Here is a 25,360-nt window from a genome sequence, read left to right as displayed (position 1 = left end):
TTGTGAAAGCCATAGAAATACTCATTTCTCACGAGAGACAAAGAACTCGGAGGGCCAGTTACATCCAGATGTGCAGTAACGCTCTGTGATGACGTTGCTGAGTAATATAGAGCGAACGTGACGCGTTCCAGATGCAGATGCCATCTGCAAAAATCGTTATGCGCACTCCTCACGGAAGGTTTCTTGTTATGTGTATAAGGACAATATTTAACAGGAGAGGGCTGATCAACGCTCACTGTGGTGCGCCCCCCTTCACTGCGTGAAAGAGTATTTGGCCAATTGGAGTGCTCATAAAAATTTGTCGTCCACTTAGTGTCCAATCCGTTTGTTCCCCTTTCCTCCGAGGCCAAGACTCGCCAAAGACGCGAGAATTGCCTGGTGGAAAACAGAGCCAAAGCGGCCTTGATGTCAAGGTAAACAGCTATCGGTATGTACCCAGCATGAAGGTACTCTTCATGCGATGAGACGAGGTGATGACATTGTCAGTCACAGACCTGTTTTGACGGAACCCGTTGAGTTCTTGGGGATACTCATTTCGGCTTTCGGGGAACCAGGTGATGCGTTTGTAGAGCATATGCTCCATAAGATTACCTACGCAGCTCAGTCGAGCGATGGGCCGGAAGGATGCGTAGCTTGTTGGGTGCTTACAAGCAAAAGGGAGGATTGTTGGGCCAGTTGGTTCATGATTTCGCGCCGTTTTCAGTCTTGAGTGCTTACAAGGTTTCAAAACAGGCACATTTTCCGCCAGATTCCATTCTGTGGGGAATCATCAGTCATCCAGGAAAAATTGCATTATTCCAGGAGTCAAAGAGAGGAGTGTTGGGGTAGATTTGCGATTCCATCATAGGTCACTTCAATGTGACCAAGAGACTTGCGTCTGTTTGATTCCACGATAGCTGCGGATAGCCCTTAAATTGTGAAAAGCAGGTCCAACGCTGCCACTGCCGCCTGTGGGATGCCTGGTCGACCATCTGCGGAAAGTGTCGAGGGCCCTGACCCCACAGACAGTAGTCTGCAGTAGTCTTCCGAGACTTCAGTTTCAGTTTATTTCTTGTTAGAGAGCAGTGGGCCCCGGGAAAAAAGCCGTAGCTTGACAAGCTCCCGAGGCCCACAACATCCAGCAAAAGTGGCGCCATTGGTCACATGCAAAGAAGAAAGGCATACATAAACCTAAGACATTTTATGCATGAACAGCGGAAACACAAACTAAGCGCAAACTTTAGGAATTTCCGTTCATGCAGGGAGAAGGCACAGGAGGGGTGAAGCTGTTGGATTGGCGTACGCATACCTCTAGCGATCCGCCAAATTTTCTTTACTGGTTGGCGCACATCCATTGTTGAACAAAATTCACGCCATCTTTGCCAACTGAGTTTATCCACATAACGCTGAATGTAACGTTGTGCCCTTCGGCAGGCACGAGGGTCTTCAATGTTTTTCGTGGGCAAAGTTTTCCTTTCAGCTCACATACGAATAGCGCACAGCTTTTGAAATACCTCATAATTTGAAGATTGCCTATCATTTTTCGCTGTAATTATTGTACTTTCTCTCACGCAACGAGCCGTTGTCCATACAGATTCCTCATTCCGGGTTGCGGCATTAATTTCTTTGCTTGCAGCGTCCTTGTAGGCATCCCACTCTGTAGCTTTTGTAAAGATTTTCCTTGGCGCCATTCTGCGCGTGGACAGATGATATAAGGACTGGGCAATGGTCACTTCCACGTGTTTCCAATCGGTGCACTAGGCAAAGTTGCGGGCAAATGAACTTGTTACAAAGGTCACGTCGATGCTGCTGGCAGTCGACGGGCCTCGGAGGTAAGTAGTAGTCCCATCATTTAGTTGCTCAACTGAATGTGTTAAGGAAGTTCAGCAAGCTTGGCTCCTCGGGCACATGTATGTGGGCTACCCCAAATTTCATTGTCTCCGCACATATTATGCGGTCCTTCCCATCAAGTTTTCGAGCCTCGGAGGGTCGAAAAGTTTGCCTGGCTCAAGATATACTCCAATGAAAGTGTACACTTGTATGCAAATTAGCGTTATGGCGCACACGTATTCGTTGTCACTGTGAGGCTGGACATCAACCAAAGAGACCGGGATATCTTTGCGAAAGCCTGACGTCATGTGGTCGTGTTGAATGGTGAAAGTCGTATCCATGCAGTCCAAAATTTTCCTCGACGCGTGATTCACAAATGACTATGAAAGGGAAGTGGTACGCTCGCACGAGCTGTCGGAGTCATATGATAAAAGCATGAAACTAGGTCATAAGATTCTTCTAATCAGCCATCGAGAAATCTGATTTCATTGCTTTTCAGGTTAACTGGAGGAGTGCTGACGCACTTCTCCCCTCGTTGATGTATGGCATACGCCTCAAGAAGTTCGCGGTCAAGCTGGTTCTTGTAGCGTTCAAGAACCTTGGTCCTGTCCAAAGTGGCAGTGCATTGTGCTCTCTGAGCCTGTCATTCAAACAGCGCCCAGTTTGTCCTATGTATGCTGATCCACACGATAAAGGAATATCGTAGACGACTTGCTTTGTACAATCAATGAACGTTTTTTCGTGCTTCTTTCCACGCTGTTTTGACACCATATCTGCTGGATTGAGCAGCTTGCAAAGTTTTTCCAGCTTGTTTGGCGCAGAGAAGACCAACCCGACGTCGGACCGCCCTAAGGCTTCTTTCAGCGGATGACTCACGCCGTGCACGTACGGGATCACAACAGTTTTCTCCCTTCCCCTCGTGCTTCTGCGTCGTTGTGGCCGCTTGCCGGAAGTCTTTGAGGAACTTGCTGCCAACACTACGGAGAACCGCATCCGGGAAACCAGCAGTGCGCAGTCGTTGCAGCTGGCCCTTCAAGCTTTCATTGATGCGATGACGACATGACCGGTTGAGGGCGCTCTTCATGCCCTTTTTAACTAGTTTGGAGTGCGCTGAAAGGTATGGCATGATGCCTTTTTTTGATCGCGGAGAGTAACACCAGCAGATGTGTTCTGGGCGTATGAATAGGCGCAGATCAAGAAACTGGAGTTGGTTATTTTCAGGTAATTCGTTTGTCATAGTGAAGTCTTTAAAAGTCTCTGCGAAGATCTGGAAAAGGTCTTCCACATCCCTCTGGGGTCCTGAATCAGATGCCTTGTAGACGATCAAAAAGTCGTCCACATAACGGAAGACGCTAAGCGAGCTGCTGGTTTGCAGGGCTTCTTTCAGGGTTCTGTCATAACGTCCAAGCAGCAGGTCGCTAAGAAGAGGCGCAACACATGATCCTATGCACACTCCATTGTGTTGGATGTACAGCCCTCCATTAAAGGTTATGAAGGTGGAGCGCAGGTACAATGCCAGCACTTCAAGGAAGCTTGTACAACTAATGCCGCAGGCATTTTGAAACTTTACTGTTCCCAAGGCTTCAATGCTTTCTTTAACTGCCTCGAACAGCTGATAGTGTGGCAGGGAGTAGTATAAGTCTTTTAGGTCCACAGAGAAAATGTTTGCCCCTTGCAGGCACTGTTCTTCGAGGTAGTTAAGAGACTTGCTCTGGCTTTCTTATCATGAAAGGATCGTCCACTGTTAGCAAGGAAAGAGAATCTTGTAGGAAGCACCCCAAAACATGCTGCCAACTTCCTCGCTCCGAAACAATTGTTCTGAAGGGCCAATCCTCTTTGTGCGTCTTGACCTTGAAGAAGGCGTTAAGGCTGACACCTTTGGTCTTCTTTATAGCCTGCCCGATCTTAGGTTGAGCTCATCACAAAGTTTCCCTCTAATAAACAGCTGGGTTCTTCAAAAACTTGGGATTATTATTGTCAACACCGCAACTGGACGATAACTTCAGGCCCTGGATTAACGTCACAATGCCTGCAGAATCGGTGGCAATGGGGTACATCGGAAAGAGATCGCTCTTAAGCACGCATGGGGCCACATCAACAAAACAAGAAAATAATTTTGCAAATGTGACGTTTAAGGCAGCACAATATTCATCACTTGTCATAGTATTCCCCGCACTATCAGAAGTCTGGATCGTTCTTTTGGTCTGATAATGTTCTAGAACATAGATGGATTAGTGGAAAGGAGTGAACGCAGTGTTGTGCAGAAAGACGTGCTTGGCTCCTTCGATAGCTGATCGATACGTTCCCAGAAGATCACTGTATGCCCACCAATGTTCCACGTGCTTACACGTTTTGCAAGAGGAAAGAGGCGTTGCTTCGTCTTCTGAAGTCATTTCATGGCGACGGTGAACGATGGTCATCGGAATTTTTTTCAATTTCCGCGTATTGGGACTAACTTAACGACTAGTAACAAGACTTTATTCTTAAGTAAGGCCAAATTTTGAACAGCTGTTCCCTCGAAGAAGGTATGCATGCAGTTTTCTATGAAGGGTACAATTTCCTGTCACTTGATGTGCAGTCGCCTCTCGAACAGTCTCTAATTCTTTCGGCGCTGCTAACTTTCCTTCTAGTATGCACTGTTATTTCGAAGTGAATAAGGCAATGATCACTCAAACCGGGCATATAAGTCATAGAATGTAAGAAGTCAGGAGGAGTCGCAGGAGTTAAGTCTAACAGGTTCGATGTAACAGACCTTTCAGGTCTTGAAACAAGCTGCGTAAGGTGTGTAGCTCCAACACACACAGCAAAAACCAAGATGTGCAACTGCATGGACATGTTCAAAAAGGATTAATTTAGAAAGACGCACCGAAAACGAAATCACTTTACATGCCCACTTGCACCGAAATAAGCTACTTTATCGCGCGGCAAAACTGGCTCGTTCAGACGAGCGCAGGGTAGCGTATAAATGAGCTTACAAAACATACATTCTGGCTATAAAAGAAGGAAGAAATTACATCACGCAGAGCACAGTCACACGCATGCTCCGTGATAACCTAAACATTCTGGCGCGTTGTTAACCCTTCGTGAAAGACATCAGTAACGCTGCCTGACTGTAGCGGAGTTTCTATTGCTGAGTGTGAACGTCCAACCATTTTTAATAATGTATTTTGCAAGTTTGGCTTTTCCAACCGGTCATTATTACCTAATCCACCCTCCTACAATCACTCGCCTATAAATGCAATTGTTATTGATAGTTGTGGTATTGAGAAAATAATTGAGTGTTTGAAGGTGTTATATGTCCCGGTGTCGACCTTGTTAATGCCAGGTTTCTAAAGGGCACAACGGTTTACTCGTCACTGTGTTTGTTTTCAATTTTCAACATGCCACTGGCACAGGTGAGAGACCAGACGAATGGCGAGATGGGGTTCCACTCCGTAAGTCAGGTAGTACCGCTTCCCCATACAACTACAGCCCAATTTCGCTAAGTACTATCCCATGAAAAATCTCGACTTTGTTGACTGAAATTCTTTTCCCACACACACAACAGGAATACCGAAAACATCCTCCTATGAAATACAGCTAATTATCTTTATGAATAACCTCTACCTAATCCTTGAGTGCCGCTCCCTCACCGATTGCATTTTCTTAGACTTTGCCAAAACATTCCACAAAGATTGCCATAAACTGCTGCTCTTAAAAAGAGCGCTATTTAACCTTAATCCCAAATTATTGCGTGCCTATGCCAAACTTCCTTTGTCCGGTTCTCAGTTTGTATCTCACAACAACCATACATCTTATAGTTCGGTCAACTCAGGAGTGCCTTTGTCCGGTTCTCAGTTTGTATCTCACAACAATCATACATCTTATAGCTCGGTCAACTCAGGAGTGCCACAAGGCCGGCTTTGGGCCTCCTTTTCTTAATCTATATTAACGGCCTACTCCCGTGCGTTACCACGTTACAAACTGACTTTACGCTATTTTTAATTAGTGGGGTCAGATGCTTATGTCACTTAATAGAAAAAAACAGTCTTGCGCGCAACCCGTACAGTTACGTCCAGCTGTCTACAATTTTAGTAAGACTATTCAAGAGTCACCAACATCTTACTGGTGCCTTGGAGTACATTTCGCGCCGTCCTAACATGGTCCCGTTTAATACTAGGATACCTGCCATGTAACTTTTCTTCTGCCCCCTTATCACTAAAACTGCTTCTTTACGAAACATTGGTCTGGACTAAATTTTAATACGCTTCCTGTGTATAGGACCCGAGCTCTGATAACATAACTCACTCGAATTTGTTCAGAATAATTCTACTCGGTTCATTCTTCATAACCCAAATCGGACTGCCAGTACTTCTACCATGACACAAGCCCTAGGTCTACCGTCAGTTGCCTCGCGTCGCTATTATTTACGCACCTGCGTTTTTCAGAAAACACACTTCCACAGCACCCACCTTACCAATGAACTAATCTCTAATACGCCCTATCGTTCTGTCCGCCTTGACCATTCCGGCAAAGTTGGAATTCTTGATTACTCCGACAAAGTTGGAACTATTTCTTGTCATTCTAACTGCTGTTACACGGTTTTATTACACGCACATAAATGGCTTGGAACCGGTTTCTCGGACTTATCGCTGCAATTGAAGGCCATCAACGTTTAAAAAATTTACAAGCTAACATTGATAGTGAGGAGCCAAACAAGTATAATTTATTATTTTTTTGCAGTTGTTGCTTTTGTTTAATGTGTTATCCGTTCAATCATTCCACTGTGCAATGCCAAAAGACCATGAGGGTGTTAATAAATAAAATGAACGTGAAAGGGTGGGAGGAAAGTTCTTCTGGTCAGGTATGAGACCAAGTGAATCATGGTCCATGACTGATGAAGCATCTACAATGCGGAATCGCGTACGGGATCGTTGTTTACTGAGTTAGACAAGACGATGCCACTTATGCACCGTGGTCGGCAAAAACGTAAGAGACCCCCTTCAAAGTTCTGACCTGTGCCGTCTGCGCCCCCTGACAAAGCGTTTTGGTGTCCAGACGGGACCAGCGCGCCCGTCTCGACACCAGAAGTGTCTTTCTCAGGTAATGCCCCCAGGCAGAGTGGCAGGGTCGGAACCCGGAGGGGGTCTTAATTTTTCTGACGACAGTAGCACGTGTCTGACGAAAAGTGACTAGTGGCCTTAGTGGATTATGAAAAGTTTGTAGCAAATTACATTGAGGTTAGAGAGTGTGATGTTATCGGTACAGTCAATCCAAAGCGTTAGTGCTCGTGGCGGGTGTGCGGGCGTTGATGCGTGCGATGAGGCTACTCTGGTTTAAGCGGAATGACTTTGTCGAGTGTATTTTTCAGCTAAGGATGTCTGGTGAATGATAACTGAAAGAGTCATAAAGGCACGGTCGTCAAATTTAGCAGGTGGCTGGCGTTAGAAAGCCGAGGGATAGTTTTATTAAAGAGGCGCTGCCTTAACGTTTGTTTAAAGCTTCCTAATTTGACTGCAACTGATTGTCACAGTTTAAGTTTCAGCGCAGCGCTACGTGGAGCGCGGACGCTAGACATTGAGTCCTATAATGTAGGTTCAAAGTAATGAAGATAGTGTTTTACTTTCTCTGAAAGTAAATCTCCAAAAGAAACGCCAATCCCTTGACAATGCACTGTCGTGGCGCACAGGCTAGCTATCTCGAACCCGGGCTCCATTTGGTAGCCTGCTTGACACTTCGGGCTGAGGAAACACTGAAGCTTGAAGATTTGGAAAATGAAAACAAGCGGGTTTAAAGGCAGTTTTATGAGACTTATTTACATACTAAAGAAAGAGCAAAGAGTTAAAATTAAAAGTTCATAGCGTCGAGCGTCTAGATGAACCTTATCCCCAGGGCCAAGAGCGTCGTTCCGCACTCAGAACGCTCCTAAAACCCCCTAAGGTTCCGCCCCTCCATCAGGTGGTGGCCAATCCAACACGAGGCACATTTTTCTAAAATGGGAACCTATCAAAGTTGCACAGCACTGCAGCAGGCAGAATCAACCCGTGGGAGCGGGCGAGGAGAAATCGACTGCTGCTATTTCCTGTAGTGCAGCAACAGTGGTGCAAGCGGTTCTGTGTCCGCGAAAACACATGTAGTCCTTGCGGCGCCGCGAGCCTCAACTGCTGCGAGGTCTCTACGGTGGGTCCGGCTCCTGACGGAAACCGGTAATTACTTGATGGCGCCGTCCCTTCAATCCATCGAACGGCCGCCCACGGTTCTGCGCGTCGTCGGTCGCTGTACCCAGGCGTCCTTCTCCGGGAAGCAGTCAAAGGGAAGGTCATGCCCACCCGGCGAAGCGCGAGAAAATCCGGCAGGCTCTTTCTCAGCGCTGCAACCTTCTGGGGTCGTTGGCTGGTCAAACGGCGCGTCGTCAGCCGAGTCATGACAGCACCCATGTATACTACCTTTTCCGTGTTGGCGTCAAAGCCCTTGAATACGGATTCCCCGTCCACTTGTTTGGGAAGTTGCTCCCATAATGGAATTATCAGTATTACGGCCTAAAAGTTTTTCTGGAGAGAAATAAGTGAGAGAAAATGAAGTTTTTCAAGACGTGCGGAACAAAGAACGCAATAGCTGTGCTCGGTACAGGGCACGCTGAAAAAGAACTAAATAAAATTTCCCCCGCAGAAGGAAGGAAAGCAAGCGCAAAGCACCTAACGCAGCACTCCTAACAAGCTGATAAAGGTGGTTTACCAAACAGCGCATTTCAGCCAATCGAATTCCCGAATTCTTTCCAGTCACCTCAAGAGAACATTTAAGAGTGAACGCCTGGAACGTTAGCCGTTAACCGAAATATAATAAAAAAGCTTTAACAAAGTCGGGCTTCACAAGATCGAGCTTGATGGCCGGTTCCTGCATTCGAGTATCAAGAGCTCGGAAATGTTCCCAGAGCAGTAATGATCGAGCAGCGCCCTCACATAGGAATGCATTTAACGATTACATTCTCGCCGCTTTTCGTCCGCAATTTTGTACTTCCGGTTTCCGTCCGTACAAATCCGCACTTCCAGGACCTGCATAAGTGTGGAAGGTGATGCTTAAACGAGATTAAAAAATCCTTTTTTTTTTTAAATGTTATCCCATGATACCGTGGATTTCATCTGGGCCGACTGCGCAGGGTTTTAAATTATAGTTTGCAGTAACGATGTTGCGTAGGCGGACAAGACAGCCCAAAGGTACTCTTTTGCAACACCTCACAGCGGCAGTCCGCAGGAGCCTCCAGCGCGCGCTCACAGGCGGCGCACGGTACGCGCCTCTCAACACAAGAATCACCGTGAGCGCGCCAGATGGCGCAGCGTGTCCCTGAGGCGGCGCACGCTTTCTGCGTCGGAAACAGAGCGGCTGTGGACGACAGTGACGGACAGACTCCATCACATGGCGCTCGCGATAAAAACACCATTTTGTCTCGTCTCTCAAAAACTCACACGCTGCGTTCCTATGACCTGATGCAAGGGCGAAAACAGTACTGCAGTGCTAACACTCGTTACGCCGGTCCTTTTTGCACCCGACCTTTCCGTACTCAGGTTATGAATCAATAAAAAACATGATGACATATATGCAACTTGAGCATAAACGTTTCGGTGCAGTCAAGTCGGCAAAATATCCCTGCAGGGGGGGGGTCAAAGTGGGCTCACCTGGAATTCGTCCATGAGGCCAGCCCTTAGTCCCGCGACGAGCGTGCGGTAGCGGAAGAGCCAGGCGAGCCCCGCCAAGGCGTCGCCCAGAAGGAGAGCGAGCAGCAGAGCCCAGTACGCGTGCAGCAGCCGCTGGTTCATGCGCAAGGCGCCCAGGCAGCCCAGTGCCTGCGACGAGACCAGAGGACGACACGCGCCAGTGCGTTCATTCAAATGGCCAACCAAGCGGTTGACGCTTTTTGCGGGCAGCGCCCAATGTTTTAATTCAAAACAAATGTTTTCCGCGTATGTCTCCGCTAAAGGCAGCCAAGCTTCAGGAAACGCAGTCGCCTAGCTCAGAGAATGCTTGCACCAAGGTGCCTTTACGAGCAGCCATTTTTACCTGCCTTAACTCGGAAAACACGAAAGCTGCCACGTGACAGCAGAAGTGCATCGGAGTCCGCTATTAGTGCAAAATCACTCATATGCTCACCAACACTGACCAAGAATCTTTTCATCTTTGAATCTTGTGCCGCTCCCTAACAGCAGCGACGCCATGCGGTTCCCTAGCAACAGCGACGCCACGAAGAAGAAATCAAATCGGTATCTACGACCGCGAGTCGAACCCCCGGCGGAGCGAATGTAATTGTAATTGGTTTTTTTGGGAAAGGAAATGGCGCAGTATCTGTCTCATATATCTTTGGACACCTGAACCGCGCCGTAAGGGAAGGGATAAAGGAGGGACTGAAAGAAAGGAAGAATAGGTGCCGTAGTGGAGGGCTCCGGAATAATTTCGACCACCTGGGGATCTTTAACGTGCACTGACATCGCACAGCACACGGGCGCCTTAGCGTTTTTCCTCTATAAAAACGCAGCCGCCGCGGTCAGGTTCGAACCCGGGAACTCCGGATCAGTAGTCGAGCGCCCTAACCACTGAGCCACCGCGGCGGGGCCGGCGGAGCGAACAGATGAGCTTCGCAGGCCGCTGCCCGACAGCACTAGGCTATCGCCGGATGTTTGGACAGATAGGGGATATATAGCGATTATTGGCAAACCACGCAGCTAAGGCCGGCATTGCACTAGCTTGACAGAAAACAACAGAGCTAAAAAGGCGGCATAGACAGCGAAAACCAGAGTCAGGTAGAAAGTCTCTTTCATCATAAATGTCCCCGAGTTGGAGCATCATTCGAAAGTGGCTCCTGGCTGAAACAAGAAATTCAGCATTGCGGTCCAGCATGCGCGTTTTCCACCGGTTATATAGTCCAATGAGGAAACACATGTCATATGGTTCGTAATCAGGTTGAGTAGCTGCAAGGTAGCCAACACTGTAGGAATTTAAAACAAAGTTTTTCTTTACCTCCCCCAAAGCACAATGGCCGAAGCCGAACACGCATCGCGTTAAACTGCAACTAACTCTCGCGCCGTGAAAATTGCACACCGTCCTCTTCGTCCACTGGTATTGCCCGTGCTATCGCACTATGATAATGTCCGACATTGCAGCACTCGAAGCTTGTCAGACACTATTATGGAAATATTGAAAGTAATGGCCCATTCTTCTCATAGGCGGCAAAACATTTCTTTTGAAGTAGTTTCCATCGATCGCATCGAACAATTAAGCTGCATAGAAAACCAATGGGGAACGATTTTGACGATAGCAAAAACCTTAATAGAAAACCAATTCAACACTGCCGACGGGAGATATGCGGATATATTGAGTGTTATAGTGAAATCTTACAGTATATGAAAAACTGTATTCATGAACTGTTTCCCTCTCAAAAATGCTTTTGTGCAGGATTGTTGGGCACGCGCTTTAACCTAGTAGTTAAAACCCTGACAATTTTTCTCAGGAGTGCCGTCCTCGACTGGGCTTTGCGTGCGCACTAGGCGGAAGATTTGCACTGGCAGCTGTAACGTACGGTAGCTTGTTTTTAAGTCCAGTAGATAAAGTTTCTTCAATGCTCACCATCATCATGAGCCTCACTATGCCCAATTCTGGACCAAGGCTTCTACCATCTCTCTCGAATAAACACTGCCCTCTGCCAGCTGCAGCGATCTTATCCCTGCAAACTTCTTACTCACTTGCCCGGCTAACTTCCTGCTGCGTCATGTGAAGGCTACAATGGGGTTGGTTGCATTCTGCACATTTCTCTATCACTTGATTCGTGTGAATCTAGTCTAAATGGTACTTTGTTGCGACCATTGCAGCCAGCTGCTCTTTAAGACAATCTGCAACATCTTAGTCAGTACTTTATTCCTAAAGGCATATTTAGACGTTAACTAATTAGTCTAACAATTATCGATGTTTGAAGAACGAGAAAATACTGCATATATATATCGGCACTTTGAACTGCTCTCAGTTTTATTGGGGCTAAAACACGCCATATGTTTTAAAAGGGTTTAATGAGAATTGGAGTTAGTCGGTACGTAGTGACGGCAAAACCAGCGCAAAAAGACGGCGACGAATTAAAAAAAAAACTGCCATTTGACACAAGCGCCCATTCGCAATACAACATTTATTATTTGTAAACACCAATAAGTGCGCGAATGGGCACATATTGCTAGACATACACAAAGAAACAAAAATCAGTATAGACGCACCAGCGGTCAATTGAGGTGGACAACAACGCAGGAACCAAATATGCCAGGATTATCGTCCCGGAACACGCCTGGGACACGGCCGCAACGGACCGCATTTACGAGCCTTCCGTGGCTGGAAGACGCCATCACAACAGACAACGGATTTTCTCCCAGTCCCCGCGACACAGGATCAAGGTTCTTTGCTTGAAAGGACATCACTCTGCTTCGTGCTTTTGTTTGCGGTCGGTGCTCAAGGCTTTCACTTGGTTCTTGTGCTGTCGTCCCCCAGTGCGACTAAAGTGGGTTTTGTTCACGGCGTGACCCGTTATGCGGAGCCCGCCTCGAGCCATCGCGTCGATGAAGCAACGTGCAACGATCGAAGCGGCCGGAAGATAGAAAGATGAGATGACCAGTGGATGTGCGGAGACGGGAGAAAAACGGAAAGCACTAGGGGCAGAAAATGAGATCGAAAGTGGAAATAACAATACGCTTTCCAGGAAAGAAAGAACGAGAGAGAAACAAGAATGCAAGAAGGAAGAAAGAAGAGAAGAACGGGAAGAAAATCAGAGGACGCTACTGTGAGCGAGGAAATTAGGAAGATCTGCACCTCAAGCTACTTGTAGCCTCGTTTACATGAGTCTGACGCTAGCGGGTCGAGTCTGGCCGCGCCAGTTGTCGGGATAACGCAGGCCGACCCGGTCATGTTTATATGAACTAGTTTCTCAAGGGCCACAACATTTAAGGTAAGCCGAGAACGTCGCTACATGTGGCGTCGAGGAAGCAGGTAGTGCGCAGACGCTAGAGGAGGAATGTCAAGCGAAAGGTTGATCCCGAGGAGAGAGGAGGTGCTCCTTCCAAACGGGTCGGGCTGAGTCAAACTGCTCCCTAAAGTGTACCTGAGCCCGATAGCCGGTTTTTAGCAGGACAGACATACTCTGAGGAGTCGAGCTGCGTAGGCATGCTCAATGCCAGAGCGATGCGATGCGCATGATGCCACCTGCCTGTCGCTAGCGGAGCTGCAATTCTCCCATCTAGCCCACCCCAGCAGCTGTGTCTGTGTGTGAAAAACGCCTAATACACCGGAGAAGTCGAGGCAGGTGGGTCTTCCCCAGTTGCGCTCACCGCCGACCGAGCAGCCGACCGGCAAGGCAGCCAGACCGAAGAACGGCGGTCAAAGAAGGCCTCGCGCAATGATAACGCGGAGAGGACGGACTTCCGAAACTGCCGTCTTGAATGCAGTTGGTGCTGCTAGCAGGCTCACGCTGGAGCGCAGGAAATGTCAGCCCGAAGCAGGAGCCACCACACCCGCCCAGCCGCCGGCTCAAGCAGCTTAACTGGCTCGGTGCATAGTTCAAGGAAAAAAATTTGCTATCCTTCCATTTCGTGTGCATGTTACAGTTTGATCTTGCGACTGAGCGCTTCTTTTCTGTTGTCGTGTTGTTATTTTTTCTTCGCCCTTTTGCTTTCGTTAAAAAGGAAAGCTTTACAAGCTTCTTTGCCTTTAGCTGAGACGTCTAGTATAGTACGTTCCAAACCAAGGAAAGTTAAGACCACGAGAGTAGGACGAGGGCCCGACGGAAAGAAGCGAACACAACGCCAACGCACCACGTACGTTTCTTTGCCTCGTCCTGCTCGCGCAGCGCATTCTACGACTTCGCTAAGGCCACGTCCATTGCTTTCAAGATGCCGCAAAACCTTTTGCTTCACCCGCGACGTCCCATTGCAGCACCTCACTTATTTCACCCACAGGGCGGTACCCGCGTGAATCCGTTGCGATTTGTGGCGCACGTGGCGGCCCTACCCTTCCTCTGTCTCTTGCTCCCACCTAGCGAACACTGACGGAGGTAAGGGCTGACATGTCGGGGTGACTTTTTTGAAAGTCTTAACTTTCCCCGCCATGACGCAACTATCAAGCAAGGACTTTCTGCTGAAGAAGCCCAATTTCCTAATCTTGTAGCACAACAAAACAACAGATAGTGTTTTACAGGCACGTACAAAATTTTCTGTACCCGCTGGAAAATTGGCATATCCAGGACGACAGAACCCCAAGCTATACCAGAAGGGCATGCGTCCTGTATTTCCTCGTCTTTTGTCTTCGTGAAGTATCCGCCCTTCCTCAACCGTACGAAACTGGCCACGCTTTCTGTTTTTCGGTTAAATAAACGCTCGAGGGATCATGGAACCTTCTTTCTGTTTCAAAGATGCCCATGACGCTGGAAATTCAGAGAAAAGAAGGATATCATTGCTCTCTGCATGATTACGGGGGACGGCATAGTAACGAGCTCGGACGTAATACCACTCGGACGTAATACCGCTGTCTTCAGACGGCATAAACAAGCATCCTATTGGCCAATATGAAAGCTTCGGAGCTAAAGTAAGGCAAGCAAATTGCTGCTAAATTCTGCACACCGAGAGTACAAACTGCACACAATTGTGCAGCTGGCGTCAAAGGTTTACATGGCAGACGAGACACACAAAAAAGTCCATTTTCATGTAGCCTTGCTCCGCACCCAGTGTTCCCCTCATCAAAACAGCGCCTTTAGATTTTTATTTCCGGTTACATAAGATGAATGGATCGAAATGCGCATTTTTCGCCTCTGGTGTCCCGTGTACTTCTACACCAAATGTGAGGGTTAGAGCCCTCAGGAGCAGGCAGACGTAAACTGCACGTAAATCGAATATGCGCTGCAATAGAGCGTACGAGACTAAGGCCAGTAGTCGGGGAAGCAAGGTCTCCGACACATCCGGGTGGTCGGACAGTGAGCAAAGACCGCCTATGACGATTCGGCAGGCACTGCGATCTCGAAGCATCAGCTTAGAACAGTTCTAGAATGCTGAGTAGAAGGGCATGCATTGCTTGCCTGCAGCAGGCCCCCTTGCAGAAGCAAGGCCGGCACGGCGTACACGAAGGTGGGGTCGGCCAGCCGCAGGCCGGGAACCAGGGAAGCCCGGTAGTCGGAGAGCACCCAGGCGGCGGCCACCGAGAACGCCAGCGCGCCCAGGAGCAGCGCCACGTTGCACGTGTAGATCCATAGCCTGCGACGAGGAGCACTCACATTGAACTGGTGGACAACTCCGTTGCTCGCAATCCTTCCCGAGAACACTGCTTGGCGACACCCTGCATCAGCGCTCTGTAATCGTGGCAGCTGAGATGAGCAGAAAAGCCAGCAGCTGATTTGCTTTTGGAGCACAATACGGCATGTGTGCACCTTCAGGTTTTGGGCATGAAATGCATTCGGCTCTCATTCTCCAAACTAAAGTGAGTAGAGCATGGAAATGGCGGCATCATCATCGTCAGCCTCACTACGACCACTGTAGTTCCCTCTCTCCAATTAACCCCATCCAGTGCCAGGAAACTAAATCTCATCCGCCCACCTGACTACCGCCGCCCCAAGCTACCCTTGCCTTCTCCTGGAATAGACTCCGCTTAGACTCCGCTATGCTTAAGAACCTTCGCATTGCATGCCCTGCCCAGGCCCGTTTCTTCCTCATAACTTCGATGGGATGTATTTAATCAGTGATTGTTCCCTGACCCACTATGCGCTCTTCCCGTCTCTTAACGTTAGATGTATCATTTTCCTTTCCATAGCTCGCTCCGTTGTCGTCAATTTAAGTCTGCCTCCACCTTTCCGCCCCATACATGAGTACCAGTAAGATGCAGCTGTGGTGCACTTTTCTCCCGAGGGATGTGGGCAAACTGCCATTCCTCACCTGAAAGAACATGCCAAATGCGCTCCACCAGGTTCTCACTCTTCTGGTTATTTCACTCTCGCGATCCGGATGAGTCGTCGCTACCTGTCCCAAGCAGATATATTGCCGTACACTCCCAGCGCCTCGCATCCGTGAGGCACAGCCTGAAGCAGAGCCTACTAGAAAATTCCGAGGATTTTTTTCCGAATGCAATCGATCACAAAAGCCCTTTACCGTACCAGCCGCAACGCGGGCTAGCAGCAGCGCAGCCGCAAAAAGAGAACCTTCGTTTCGCAATGCCTGAGTATTCTCAGCCTACAGTGGCCTACAGTGGTTGTTGTCAGGCTGACGATGATGATGCCGCCATTTCCATACTCTACTCAGTTTAGTTTGGAGAAAGAGAGCTGAATGCATTTCATGCCTAAAACCTGAAGGTACACACATGCTGTATTTTGCTCAAAAAAAAAATCATCTGAGTATTCTCAGCCATCTCCGGAGTTCTTTTTTTATTAATGACGGCGTATATTACAGTCAAACGACGCATTAATAAGAACTATTTAGAAAACAAAAATCTCGATCCGAAAAGAAAGCAGCGGAGCTGAACCAAACAATTCAGAACGAGACAATGAAAAGGGGGAAACAGATTGCATGTTGCCTGTATGACGGCTGCATGACCAGCGCTAACATACAGGACGAAAGAGAACAACACAGACACGTGAGCTGACTGGCAACCAAACGATTTCAACAGGGAACGCCGCACTATAAAGGAAGCACGGCAAGCAAAAGACATAGGATCAAATTTACCCGGAAAAGTCCACAATCGGGCACTGTAGGAACGCGTGAATGACTAAGATAGGCAAGCTCGTGTAGAATCAGTCGCCGACGGCTGGCTTACGGACGTGTCACCGTACCTGCGCGCGTAGAATGCCTCGCAGATGAGCCCGACACGTCCGGCCTTATTATTTGGCGATGACAATGGTCTTATTCCCTTCACAGACTTTGCGGTCCGAATAATGTATTAGCATGGGATTTTTGCCTGACTGGTTTTCTATATCTCTTGGCATGCTAGCGTAATACAGCGGCCCATCTCGCTGATGCACAAACACTGTCAGGACAAAGGCGTCTTGTATACAACACCACAGCAGCAGGTAACGAACTTATTCCGCTGCTTTTTTTCACAGGTTTTCTGGCTTTTCTCTAGATTGACTGGATTGCAGAACAGTCCCAGTTTGTTCCTAGCGGAGATAAGAAATTTCACGACATCTTTGCTTGCAGTGTTTCGTGGATTGTGCGACACGTTGTGTAAAATATGGAATACATGCGGTGTTTCTCCTTGCTGACTGACTGATCAATCAATAAATAAATTAATTAATTCTTAATTCTGTACAGAACAGTGAGCGTATTCTTTCCGTTCAGGATGTACAACACTTCGTTATCGATATTCACTGTACTGTATTCAGGTACGATATTAAAACATTCGTCTGGAATTTTGCGTTCAGCGATCAATGAATGTGCTACGCTTGGTAGCAACTTCGAAGGGTATACTTCAGTGGGTAACCTTTTGCCAAGTGCATCAAAGCTTGTACGGTTTTCATGCACGTAGGACCTGTACAATGCGGCATTCATGCACGTTTTGGCGTTTCCGCGCTTGAGAATTTTTGAGCGAGCCAACTGAAACGGCAGTAATAATAGAGTAGCGCATAACAAAACGGGACAAAAGGAGAAACACAGAACGACACGAGCGCTAACTGTTAACTGTTTATATTTCACGTGCAGGCAACAAGTGTGTGAGCGTAGCATCATTGGCACTATCAGCAAAACAGCTCACTTTTCTAAATCTATGGCAACCAGCGAAAGGCTGAGTTGTATAGCTTGTATCAGCTGACCTGATCGCTCTTTCCCGTTTCATGCTGTGGTTCATGTACATATATGTAGCAACGGCAAGAAATAAACAGTTGACAGCGATCGTGTCATTCTGTGTTCCTTCCTTCTGTCCTGTTTTGTTACGCGCTACTCTATTATAAAGGATCACCAACTCGCCCAACAAGCAACACTTCTGAAACGGCAGAACGCTCTTCCGGAAGCGCGGTGAATAACCCCAGCACGCATGTTCATCGGATAGCACAAGCTTGATATCTAAAAACCGTCTTAACCGTGACCTGCAGTTGTAAATCCTTAACTTGCATGTCATCATCAATATCGTCAGTCTGACTACGCCCATTGCAGGGCAAAGGCCTCTCTCATGTCTCTCCAATTAACCCCCTGTCCTTTGCGAGCTGCGCACATCATATTCCCGCGAACTCCCCCCCCCCCCCCCCCCCTACCTTTCTGCCGCCTCCTGCTACGCTTGACTTCTCCACGTAGCAAAAGTAAAAACAGCGCTAATTTTTACACAAACCACACAGAAAGACCAGGCATGACGGGCGCTGACTCCAACTATGTTTATTGAAAGCCACATTCACAAGGTGTCCCACAATTTAAAACGAGTTGGCAACAAGTACGGAGCCCCCATGGACTTCTCCACCCCCTGCAAATTGGCCAAGATGTGCCCCAAGGTTAGCAGCGGTGACAAGGCTAAATCTGGGTGTGGAAAGAAACACTCCAAGCCCTACGTAAGGTGTGCCACGGGAGTGGTCTACGAGATCCCCCTTGCATGTGCCAACGTGTACGTTGGCCAGACTGGACGCTGCGTAAACGAGCGTGCAGGGGAACATAAATGGTCGTTAGGGAACGCACCAAATTCGTCCCAAAACCTACCCGCCCATTGCCGCTCCTGCATTGACAAAAACGAAAACTGCGAACCACGACTTGGCGAGATTAAAATTCTAGCTAGAAGCAAAGATAGATTAGCTCGGCAACTGGCAGAAGCCTTGTTTATCAAAGAGAGATGTGGCATGTGCGTCGCACCACTTCTATCTCGCGACGAGAAAGTGAGCATAGATTGCTAAATAATACGCAATAATGAGTAGGTTTGGTCTGAGTGCGTGTTTTTGTTGGTTTTTTCTCTCTTTTCTTTCTTTTCTTTTCTTCATGCTTGGCTTGAATACGCCTGTCGTATCAAGCTAAGAGTGCCCAGCTCATGCCAGTGCCTTGTACGCCGATGTTGATTTTTATTATTCTCTGCCTGAAGAGCCCGCACCGCAGAAATCAGCCAGTGCACCTACCATTTTTGGCGACATCAAATTTCAGAACACACGTGGGAGAGATGTCAGCCGCCTTTTAGAGATGTTTAGCTTTTATTTGCAGTCTTGGACCGCTATTAATGAAAACAAATGGTTTGCTTAAAGACAAGCAGTGTGCAGTGGATCCAGGCTCGCTCCAATACTAACTGCCCTACTTTCGTCTTGTTACGATGGGTGTCAGTGGCTTCTCTGTATTTAATCCCACGCGTCACATCCAGCAAGCTGCTGCTCATTTATGTAACGTATTCTGCATGGAACTTAACTTAAGGCTTACAACTGACCAAAAGAGGTCCCTGCTAACAAAAGAATGAAGTTTTTAGATGAGTGAAGGAAGTGAGGTGAATTGGTATGTATTCAAATCATGATTCAAAACAGCGCAGGAAGCACGCACAGAAAGCAGAATAGACAGGACAGGCACTGAATTAAACTGAACTTTTATAGCGGCGCTGATGGAGATTGAGCTGGGAGCGCGACCTCGCTCGCGCAGAACGGAATGCAAACGGCAACCGGCCTGGCCAGCAAAATCGACAGCCCGCTCGGCCGGCTCACCAGCCGCGGCTACCGGGACCTCCAATAAATATGGATCACTTTCCACATCTGGTGACTCCGGACGACATCTTAGACGCACGCAACGCCGCTCCCACCGGCTCTGCGCTCCTGCCCGTTCTGTCCCTCCGCTTGGCCTCGCCGCTGCACGCCACCTGTTCGCACCCGGTTTTCGGCAGCTTCTTCTCGCCGCCATGTACGCGCCTACCATCGCATCCGGTGAGCTCCTCCAGCCGTATCAGCGTTCCTTCCTTCCTCGGCTGCCCGGCCTCCCTGCGTCTTATGCCAGGGACCCCGTTTTATTGCTGACGCTGGTCTACTCGCACTTTCACGTCAACCACGTGTACAGCCAGCTGCTGCGCTATCAGCACGCCAGCCGCGAACTACCACCCAGTATCCTGACAAAGCTGCGGCCGCCGCCTCCTGGCCCAGGCATTTACGCCGATTTCAAGAAGGGCCTGACGGCGTATCTTGGCTTGGAGCTCCCGCCGACTCTCTGCGCTGCTCTTCCGGGCTCAGAAGCAGCGCCGCCACTCAAACTCGCTCCTCATAGCTGCTTCGGATTTCCCTCTGCCACCTACTCCACCGGAGCCGCTCACCACCCCGGTCTCTCGCAAGTTTTCTCCACCGACCCGTATAGGTACGGCCATCCACCTGCGAGCTTCCGTCCCAGGGTGCTTCCTGGCCAGCCCTGCTTGCCATCTGTGGCGCCTGCCCTTGAACCATCACCTGAAGCGTTCTCTCTCCGCCCGGCCCAAACTCTCTTCTAGTCGCATGTTCGCCTGCTACCTCAAGCCCAACTCCAGTGAGCCCATCTGTCCTTGTCGCGGTGCGCGCGTGAAAGCCACACCAGAGCGTTGTAGCGCATCACGCGCCACCAGAACCACCTGCCATGGCTCCCTGCCCACCTGGCGCCTTCCCGAGGGACTGTGCCTCCGCGACGGACGAGACAACCATCGAAGGAGGTGCCATGCTTGCGACTCATTACAGCGTGTCCCTTCCAACACCGCCAATGGGCTCGGCACTACCGCTTCCCTCCTATTCCGACCCCTAGGTCCCGGACTTGTGTCCCCTGCACCCAGCAAGCGGCCCCAACGCCACAGTGGGCTCGCTTTCGCAGACAGCCGGTACACCCCGTCGCCTGCTTCAACCACTTCCTAACTAGGCAGCCCGTGCCCCACGCAGCAGACGTCCAGCTCAGTGCCGTCCGCCGTCGTCTCGCCGTCGCCAGCGGCCGAAGCATCGCCTTCACTTCCGCGCCTGCGGTTTCCCCACACCGTACCTTCATCCGTACCGACTGAGCCAGCGCACATCACATATCTCCCGTAAATCCCCACGCTGCTGCATTTCCTGCATTGGCAATCCCCAGCAAACTTCAACCCAACCAACGGCCCCACCAGTAGGCTTTACGACTGAAGCACGCCTAGCTCGCTTCCAATTCCTGGATGACTATTCCCGCCTGTTCCTTCCGGCATCATCCTCATCTTCTGGCTCCCCTCGCCCTTTGCGGAGCAGCCAGGCTGGACCTCCCGAGCTTTCTCCCGACCGACGACCTTCACGAACTCTGACCTGAGCTTTACAGGCATGAAGAAGCTTGTAGATACCGTTTTTATTTGTTATTTTATCGCGCATCGCGCTAGTGGGGGGGGGGGGGGGGGGGTCCTGTAGTGGCGCCGATGAAGATGAAGCTGGGAGGGCGACCTCGCTCGCGCAGACCAACGCATTCGCCAACCGGCCTGGCCAGCAACATCGACAGCCCGCTCCGCTATCGGGACCTCCAATAAATGTGGATCACCTTCCGCGCTTTATTACAGGACGCGAAGAATATATACTGCAGTAATCTTGCAAAAAAACACACAAAACCCGGCATACAAGGCGCGAACTGTCTGTGCACGCGTCCAGCAGGAATAATACACTCTGGCAAGAGGAAGACAACCCTGGCCGGTTCCTTATTTACTCCATCAACCGATGTAGGTACTCTTCAATAAATCTGATTCATTGTGTGAAACCACAACTGATGGGCGATTAACGCAAGTGTCTCCAGAATTACGGATGTAGAACGTTTCCATTATTTCCCTAACCAATTGGTCCTTACACTTAAAAATTGATTACTGTATACTAGAACAAAACCGGCCTGCAGCAACACGAAAGATGGTGCAGGGCAAGATGAATGGACGATTTTGAGGAGTTGTTATCGTAAGAATAGGAGTGTTCCTGAAGCCTTTTTATGAAGCATCGTCTGGTCCGTCTCGCAAACCCCGCAAGAAAGTGAAAACCTATAAACAACTCGAACGCTGCACGAAACAAACTTCGGACGATGCTTGACACGGCAGCCACCACTCTTGCCATGCGAGCTCATTCCAGACCTCCTGTGCTGTTGGACACAAGTGTCACTCAGCTAATTAGGCGCCGAAAAGACAACCTTTACACCGTGTTTCCGGGGGTATTTATATATAGCGTAAGCGAACCTTCACAGTGTTCACGAGCGGCACCCTCGCCCCTGCGTTGCCGCGTGGCACTGGGGGTAATACAGGACGTACTATGTCCGCCGCTTTGGGCGAGGGTGGCGCTGGTGAACACTGCGAAGGTTCCCTTACACTGTGCGTAGATACCCCCGAAAGCAGCAGACCGGACAGCCGTCGCCGTAGCCGGTAGGGCACCGGACGCAAAATTCTGAGGTCGTGGGTTCGGAACCCGACTGGCGGCATTTGACTGTTTTTTTCTTCTGCTTTATAGTGAAATCTTTGAAAGAATAATACAAATAATTATGATATGAATCTCCCATTGACGAACGCCCCAAATTAAGAACAATAACATCCCTTATGCTCCTTGGTTCCGGTGGCTTCCGTCATGTGTGCGGTTCATTGAGACAGGCAGCTGTAACAGCGACAATCAACGCGAGGATGCGAAAGACACAAAAAGCAGTCACGCAAAAGCAACGTGGCCAGACATTGTACGGACTGCAAAGACTGCCAATTTCTCTTGACAAGGCCATTATCATCGCCAAATATAAGAACCAGTGCTCACGGTTCATATGCGAGGCATTCAACATAACTGCGGTGAGATGAGTGTCGGCCAGTCGTTGGTTGCTCTGAGCCCAGAAGAGCTTGCCTATAGATCTCAGTCGACGACACCATTTTACAGCACCCGATTTTGTACTTTGGCTAAATTTTATTCACTTATTATGGTACTACAAATCGCCCACATGCATTGTGGTAGGGGGGATATCACAGAAAGGAAAAACCCGAACAGTGGTTAAGTGGGCAAAGGATCGTTGCAACTAAAGCATAAAAACACAACAAGAACTAGGTTTATGGAATAAAACAAACAGTAGAGAATCAGGTTTCGAGACAAGCAAAGAAATTTTTTACACAGGAAAAAAGCAAAATAAAAATAAAATGTACAATGCATTATAAACTCACTGTATATTGCTATGCAATATCAGAAAGATATCGCCTTGACGCATCCCTAAATTGTTCATCACTTGTAGACACCACGGCCTGAGGCAGTTTGTTCCATTCATTAATGACGCAAGGAAAGAAAGACGACTGGTATACTTTTGTTCGTCAGGAGATTTCGCGTATTTTTCTGTTATGGTCATGTCTTTCTGATATGAAACTAGGTGGTTTCAAGAAAACGTGGCGGTTGATGGCGATACGATTCCGGTCAATTTGATTCAATAAAGAACATTTATTTATTTATTTATTTATTTATTTATTTATTTATTTATTCATTCATTCATTTACAGATACTGCAATCTGCAAGAGATTTTAGCAGGGTGGGAATATAACACAGCCCAAAAATAATCGCAGGCAACAGAACAAAGTGAAAACAAAAGTACACTGCCAGGTCCCTACAACAAATGTTATTTTTTAACGTAATGCGCTGCAAAAACAGGCAGAAAATGCACTGCAAAAAAAAAAAGCATATCTAAGCTTTCATGCCGCCAGCAGAGACTGGCTGTAAACAAAGGAAGGAAAGGTTGAGTCACTGTCGTATTAAGTTATTCGAGTGTGTTACTGTCCTGGGGAAAATAGAATATTTAAAATATTTATTTTTTACACGGAACAGTGTCATAGTTAGTTGATGCAATGAATAACTGCGCAAAAATGACGAGACAAGAGAGAAGAACCACCCTGCGCTTGCCTCGTGTGGTTCTCTCTTATCCCGTCCTTTCTGGGCAGTAATTGACTGTTCCCATAATGTCGTACCAACTAGCCCCTCACCGCACTATCTTAGTTAATGCCTCTGCCTCGTGGCATATCCGGAAGAAAGTGTAATTATATCTAAGAAATCTTAACCTTGTAGTGTCTATTTACAATCTGATACATAAATTTTAGAACTCGATTACGCTGGGTTTGTTGCGGCAAGTTGGCTCTTCTTAAATGTTCTGTGACTGACGCGCGAGAGAAATTATTGTAGAGAAAGCGAACCACATTTTCTGCACCCGTTAAACCTTTATTTATGGTAGTTTCTGTGAAATGGTCCCAGATAATTGCTGCGTAATCGAGTACCGGAAGTATAATTGAGTTATATGCAAGTAAACAGACATTGATTGCGGACAGTTTTAAGGCTCTTCTGAGAAAAAAACAATTTACGCACGCGTTAACGGTTACTTTACCAATGTGCAGATTCCATTTGAGGTAGTTAGTTATCCACAGGCCAAGGTATTTGTATTCTGTTACTTCAGAAAGACGAATATTGTTAGCTGAGTAATTGAGATTAAGTTTATTCTCTTTGTGAGTGATACACTTATAAACTGTCTAGCTACGGACGGTGCGACGGATTGCAAGCCTGTCTTAGTTGAGCATGTTCTTCAGGGTGGTAACTCTAGCTTTAACCTGATATGAGTTCATTACAAATCGTGCTGTACTATCCTGGATTGCTTCCAATCCAACCTATTGGCGAGGGTTGCAGATTCAGAGTCCCAGACAGCGGCTGCATATTCCAAGATAGGGCGAACATTGGAGAAGTATAACACCTCTCTGACTTCTCGCGATGCTTTCCTGGAGTTTCTTCTGATGAAATTAAGTACGCGACAACCTTTTAGTGTTACGTAATCGCGTGTCTGTTCCAGGTTAAATTTCATGAAAATATAAATCATAGGTATTTTGCTTCCGCACTTGTTCTTATTCTCTGACCATCTAATGAATAGTTGCTTCCTGTCGACTCGCGTTTCCTGCTGAACCGTATGTGATAACACTTTGAAATATTTAGTGCCATATGCCATTTTTGACAGTACTAAACTATGTGGTCCACGTCTGCTTGCAAGGCAACAGCGTCTTCGTGATTTGTAATATCTTTATAAATCACGCAATCATCGGCATATAATCTAATTCTAATCGCGCCAAAATATATTCAAGAAGCTTGCAAGCAAAGCAATCTCTCCAGTGCACGTAACCAGTCGAAACAGTCAATATTTGTTGGGCACAGGGTTGAGGGTAACTGAGTTTTCGAAATTCTAAAAACCGATGTGGATATTGTTACGTGACGGCCAGCCGAAGAATGAGACGAGGTGACTGATGGCAATGAGATGGCTTAATGGCAGCTGGCCTAGCGCGACCGCTCCGTCTCGGGCTACTGCCAACTTCGTTTTCTTCGTCACACGTGACGTTCCCCTGCCCATGCCGTTCGCCGCGTCCTGGGGCCTCGGCCGTCGGCTCCTGGTGACCCACGGCCAGGAAGCTTCGCGGGCCAGGAATCATTCAGCCCTCTCCTTCATCGTGACGAGCAGCACCTCACTCCTTTCTCGTTCCTGTCCCGCCATCCTCTGAAGCCCATCGCCACTTCGCGCGTCTCTTTGTCACCGATCGGGACGATCGCTCGGTGGCCCCGGGCAGTGTGACGAAGAGGACGAAGTTGGCAGTGGCCCGAGACGGAGCGCTCGCGCTAGGCCAGCGGCCATTAAGCCATCTCATTGCCATC

The 25,360-nt window shown here is 48.3% G+C and overlaps 2 protein-coding genes across 4 annotated transcripts in view; one reads left to right on the top strand and one right to left on the bottom strand.

Moving 5' to 3' along the window:
- LOC144127807 (uncharacterized) overlaps positions 1-25,360 on the top strand; it is a 1,292,097-nt gene that overhangs the window by 288,256 nt on the left and 978,481 nt on the right. The window lies entirely within an intron of this gene.
- LOC144127808 (CD151 antigen-like) overlaps positions 1-25,360 on the bottom strand; it is a 275,341-nt gene that overhangs the window by 8,801 nt on the left and 241,180 nt on the right. For both annotated transcript variants that reach the window (XM_077660742.1, XM_077660739.1), the window contains exons 5-6: positions 14,879-15,053; positions 9,462-9,629 (exon numbers count right to left, since the gene is read on the bottom strand). In XM_077660742.1, coding sequence (XP_077516868.1) covers positions 9,462-9,629; positions 14,879-15,053 — 343 coding nt within the window. The remainder of the gene's footprint in view (positions 1-9,461; positions 9,630-14,878; positions 15,054-25,360) is intronic.

Source organism: Amblyomma americanum, chromosome 4, assembly GCF_052857255.1.
Source record: "Amblyomma americanum isolate KBUSLIRL-KWMA chromosome 4, ASM5285725v1, whole genome shotgun sequence".
NCBI classification, from domain to species: Eukaryota; Metazoa; Arthropoda; class Arachnida; order Ixodida; family Ixodidae; genus Amblyomma; species Amblyomma americanum.
Note: the sequence above shows the minus strand (reverse complement) of the source record. Positions and strands in the feature narration are given on the sequence as shown.